This window comes from Lipotes vexillifer, unplaced genomic scaffold (genome assembly GCF_000442215.2).
Source record: "Lipotes vexillifer unplaced genomic scaffold, Lipotes_vexillifer_v1.1 scaffold722, whole genome shotgun sequence".
NCBI classification, from domain to species: Eukaryota; Metazoa; Chordata; class Mammalia; order Artiodactyla; family Lipotidae; genus Lipotes; species Lipotes vexillifer.
The window spans coordinates 773502-779055 of NW_006795213.1; the positions used below are offsets into that span (position 1 = coordinate 773502).

Here is a 5554-nt window from a genome sequence, read left to right on the forward strand (position 1 = left end):
GCATAACGCAAGGAAAAAAAAAAAAAAAAAATGACTAGGGGGCTTCCCTGGTGGTGCAGTGGTTAAGAATCCACCTGCCAATGTAGGGAACACGGGTTCGAGCCCTGGTCCAGGAAGATCCCACATGCCGCAGAGCAGCTAAGCCCATATGCCACAACTACTGAGCCTGTGCTCTAGAGCCCGCGAGCCACAACTACTGAGCCCATGTGCCACAACTACTGAGCCTGTGCTCTAGAGCCCGCGAGCCACAACTACTGAGCCCATGTGCCACAACTACTGAGCCTGCGTGCCTAGAGCCCATGCTCTGCAACAAGAGAAGCCACCACCATGAGAAGCCCGTGCACCGCAATGAAGAGTAGCCCCCACTCCCTGCAACTAGAGAAAGCCCACACGCAGCAATGAAGACCCAATGCAGCCAAAAATAAATAGACAAAAAATAAATTAATTAAAAAAAAAATTACTAGGATCATCCTAAGAAGATCCTTGGGAAGATATTTTGATCCAGCTTGGAAACTGTATTTTAAACATAATTAGAAACCTAAGAACTCTGTATGATCTTTTCATATACACATTTAAAGTTGTAATAAACTTTCCTGGCAGGAATTTATGCCCAGATGACTAAAGATATTCAAGCTAAAAATGTTAAAGTTCTACAAAGCAAATTTAAATTCCTCTAGGTTTCTAAAATTTGGAATCACAAAGCACAAAACTATAAATCTCAAGTAACATCTAGAAACACATGGCTCTAGGCTATTCTTTCGCAGACTATTTGCTTCAAATGTTAATATCTTCAAAACAATTAATAATAACTTACCAAATCCCAAAGCCCAACTTGTCCAGATCTGGCCCCAGCTGCCACCAAAGTTCTAATTTCTGATGGGTGGAGAGCCATTGAGAATATTGGGCCTTTGGTAACTTTATAAACAGTATCTTCACTAATGATCATGCCATTTAAATTGGCTTTGTAGCTGAGAAGATTAAAAAGTTAAATTTTAGAAGTAAAACCAAACTCAGTAGTCAAAACAAGTAAAAGATGATTCGAAAAAGTAAAATCACAATTAGTAAATGTGGGAAAATATTCAACTTCCTGGCAACCAAGGAAATCAAATTAAACAATGGGGTACTATTTTTCACTTATAAAAGCTAAGAGGCTACAGTTAAACATACATTCATATATATTGTTAACAGCAGAGTAAATTCATTTAAGATTTTCAGAAATTTTTTTAAAAGATTTTGGAAAACAATCTGGCATTTCCTAAAAGCCATGAAAATGTCCATAATATTTGACATATTAATCTCACTTCTGGAATCTATCCTAAGGAAATAATCCACTATCACAATATAAACTTCAACAAACACACATACAGTCAAAACTAAATAGAAAACAATTTCAAATACCAAGGGAGTAAGAGGAGGTTAAGTAAATTCTACCTGCTAAATCAAATATTATGCAATTATTCAATAAATTTAGACTCTAGTAACATGCAACCACAATATTAATAGAAAAGCATAATGCAAAACTGTACATATATTATAACATAAAAAAGTAAAAATGTATGTGATTTCACTCATTTATTAAACACTGAATGAATATATACTATGTGAAATGCACTTTTCTGGTTATTGAGACAAAATCCATGCATTCATGAAGCTTATACCCTAGTGGTACTGCATATGGTGATACACGAAAGGAAATATACAAAAACAACAGTTGTTAGGGTAGAAATATGATGGATAATTTTTCTCACCTCTTTCAAATTTCCTGTAATGGTACAGTCTTTAAGTTATAAAGATCCCAGAAAATGTAAAACAAAGGCAAGGAATTTTAACTCACCTTTTAATGCTAGATAACTCCTTCTCAGTGTTTTTACTTCTTGTCTGAAACAATGGGAGAAACCAAAGCACTAAGTTAATATATGTACTAAAATTTGCTTAACAGATGATTCTAAAAGCTTGGGCTTACCCTCCCAAGTGATGATACCTTGCTCACTTCTGCCCAAGTCTGCAGAAATCCTTTAAATAGTTCACTGTTATCATCTCGATTTTCAGAAGTCATTTCTAAAGGCCCAGGAGGTAACAAAGGCTGTTATAAAAAATAAGAAAAAAAAGTTGGTTGTCGCTCTGCCCTAGAATGTAAGCTTAAGATTTCTTACTACTTTACTTTCAATACCAACAACAGTGGTGACACATAGTTAGCATTCAAAAACAGTTGTTCAATGAATGAATGCCAAGTATCCTGTAAAGTAATAACATGTAGTATCTCATTTAATCCCCTTAATCCAGTGAATGAGCTATCACATTATAAAGACAGTGGAATGAAACTTAGAGAAGTTAATTTGTCCAAAGTTACACTGCCAGTACCTGAAGTTGCTGGGAATTGATTCAGATCAGTTCAATTTCATACCTCAAAGTTATTACTCTATGTGTTTTTTATTTTTTATTTTTTTAATTGAATCATAGTTGATTTACAACGTTGTGCCCATCTCTGCTATACAGCAAACTGACTCAGTTATACACAGACATTCTTTTTTCATATTCTTTTCCATTATGGTTTATCACAGGATACTGAATACAGTTCCCTGTGCTATACAGTAGGACCTTGTTTACCCATCCTATATATAATAGTTTACATCTGCTAATCCCAAACTCCCAGTCCTTCCCTCCCCCACTGCCCGCCCCCCGCCCCCCGGCAACCACAAGTCTGTTCTCTATTTCTGTGAGTTTCTGTTTTGTAGATAGGTTCATTTGTGCCATATTTTAGATTCCACATATTAAGTGATATCATATGATATTTGTCTTTCTCTTTCTGTATGTCAGTGTTTTTTAAATCACAGGTTGTAACCCATAGGTGGTGAAATCATTTTAATACATTACAACCAACAGTGTGTTTTAGTGACTGAGAAAAGAACAGACTAGGAAATACAAAAGCGTATCACATGTAGTAAGGATAAGTATCATTTCACAAAAGTTTTGTTTCCGTTGTGTGTGTGTGTGTGTGTGTGTGTGTGTGTGGATTGGGTTCAATGTAAATGTATTTCTTATCATGATTGGATGGAGGATTCAAAAAAATTTGAAAGCTACTCTTCCCCTAGTAACTTAATTTGCAATTAGCTCTCAAAGCACCAGGCTAATCTTCCAATTTATAATTAAGCACTTAGATACAAAGTATTAAAAACAGTAGGTGCAATTTATTTATTTTTTTTTAACATCTTTATTGGGGTATAATTGCTTTACAATGGTGTGTTAGTTTCTGCTTTATAACAGAGTGAATCAGTTATACATATACATATGTTCCCATATCTCTTCCCTTTTTGTCTCCCTCCCAATATTCATTAAATATGTGTGTTTTATAATTTTGAATTTACACATATGACATCATACTGTCCATATTTGTACAATTTGTTTTTACTCTCAAAAATTATGTCCTAGAAATCTGTTTTTATACATGCAGTTATAGTTCAATTTTAATTGTTGTAGAGAATTTCATTTTATTGAATATATTAGTTTAGCTTTTGTTTTGTTTTTAAGTTACCCATATTCCTACTGCTTTATGTGTTTGAGGAGATAAGGTTTTGGTTAAAAACCAATCTGTGATTTGTTTTTTCATGCCCAAGTATAGGCTATTGCAAAGGCTTTACTTGGCAAGCTTCAAGGGGGAAATCTGCCCTCCTCACACCAGACTTGAGGCCCAGCCAGTTCATCGCAGTCTCCAAGGGGAGTTACAGTCTAGGACTCAGGCTCTTCTGGCTGGTCATGCTCTTCACGTGTTTGCACTACTAGCCTCATGCCTTCATTCCTAGGTCTCTTTACCTGAAGCATTCAGGTGCCTCTGCCAAGGACTCCTTATTGGGAAGGAGGGGAGAAAGTGGAAGATACTTTTTTCCCACTCTGACTCACTGCCTAGTACTTTTCCATCCCTAACCCTTTTTCTCCCTTCTGGCCCTGGGCTTATGAAACTGGGTTTATGGAGCCTTTTGTTCAGGGCTCTCTCAACAATGAGATTGCCTGACCCCACTGATCTACCTAATCCTGGGTGAGCATGTGTTCCTTGGGAGAAAATGGAACAAGATAGTCAGCACTTTTTCTGGTTTATATACCATCACAGTAAGTGATTAAAGGCTAAACTCTTTTATTTTGGCTTGTTTCTTTAATTGGCTACTCCTGACTTCTCACAACCAGGCTCTCTTTCCTGGTTCAACTGAGTTTCTAGCAGTTTGTATGTTTTTTCATTCTTTGAAAAAAGAGTAAAATCGCTATCTTTATATATGTCTCCTTTTATGGATGTATGAGATTCTCTACTATATATGACCAGAAATGAAAACACTCAGATGTTAATTATATGCAATTTTAATTTCACTAGATATTTCCCAATTGCATATCAAAAGGATTGTGTTAATTACACTTCCATCAAGAAGTGAGTGAAAGTTCCTAGTTCACTATATTATCATTGGTGCTAACTATTGTTTAATTTTTAATTATTCTGCCATCTGATGAGTGTGAGTATATAATTCGGTTTTAATTTGTATTTACTTAATTTTTAGTGATTTTGAGTATACATTCTTATATTTCTTGGTCATTCTGATTTCCTCTTCTATGAATTGCTTGGTCATGTATTTGGTCATTTTCTTGTTTGAAGATTTTTTTATTGATATGTTGGAGTTCTGTTATATGTTTCAAATATATTCTCCAACACTGTGCTTCATATTTATTTATGATACATTTTGCCATTCAAAATTTATCAGCACTTTATGAGTTGTGCTTTCTGTGTTTAAATTAATCTTTTCCTACCCTGAGGTCATAGGTTTGCTATTTTATTCTAGTGGTTAAGAACTTTTGTTTTATTTTTCATGATTGGGTTTTAAATGTATGGAAATTTATTTCTGCTTATTTTGTGAGGTAGGAAACATTTTTTTCTTTTTTTTGGTCATAGTTGTATGAGTCATTACTAATATATTGCTAATTGACAAATTATCAGAAATTTAACTACTTAAAACAATACATATTTATTATCTCACAGTTTCTCTGAGTCAGGACACTGGCACAGCCTAGTTTGTTCCTCTGATTCAGGGTCCTTCACAATGCTACAGTCAAGACTGTGGTCTCAACTCAAGGCTCAACTGGGAAAAGATTTGCTTTCAAACTCACATGGTTATTAACAGGATTCATATCCTTGTGGCTTGTTGTTTTGAGGGCCTCGATTCCTTGTTGGCTGTTAGTCAGAGGCTGCCCTCATTTTCTTGACATATGGGCCTCTACATATGGCAATGAATATCACTGAAGCTTGCTTCATCAATGCCAGCAAGGGAGAAGATCTGCTAATAAGACAGAAGCTACAGTTTTATGTAAGACAGAGATGACATCCCATCACCTTTGTTAAATTCTTTGGTTAGAAGCAAGTTACAATTCCCACCCACACTCAAGTGGAAGAGAATTACATAAGGGAGTGAATAATAGGGGACAGATATCATGAAGGCCCACCCAAAATTCTGTCCTACACAATAAGGAGAGTCAGTTTTCCACAAATAATATATTATATAGTTAATAGTTTCCCTAC

General features: G+C 35.3%; 1 protein-coding gene across 1 annotated transcript in view; it reads right to left on the reverse strand.

Annotated features, from left to right (window-relative positions):
- The window catches only part of WDR76 (WD repeat domain 76), a 74167-nt gene that overhangs the window by 30278 nt on the left and 38335 nt on the right, over positions 1–5554 (reverse strand). Inside the window, 3 exon segments of the mRNA XM_007467559.1 lie at positions 815–968; positions 1835–1878; positions 1982–2083. Coding sequence (XP_007467621.1) covers positions 815–968; positions 1835–1878; positions 1982–2083 — 300 coding nt within the window.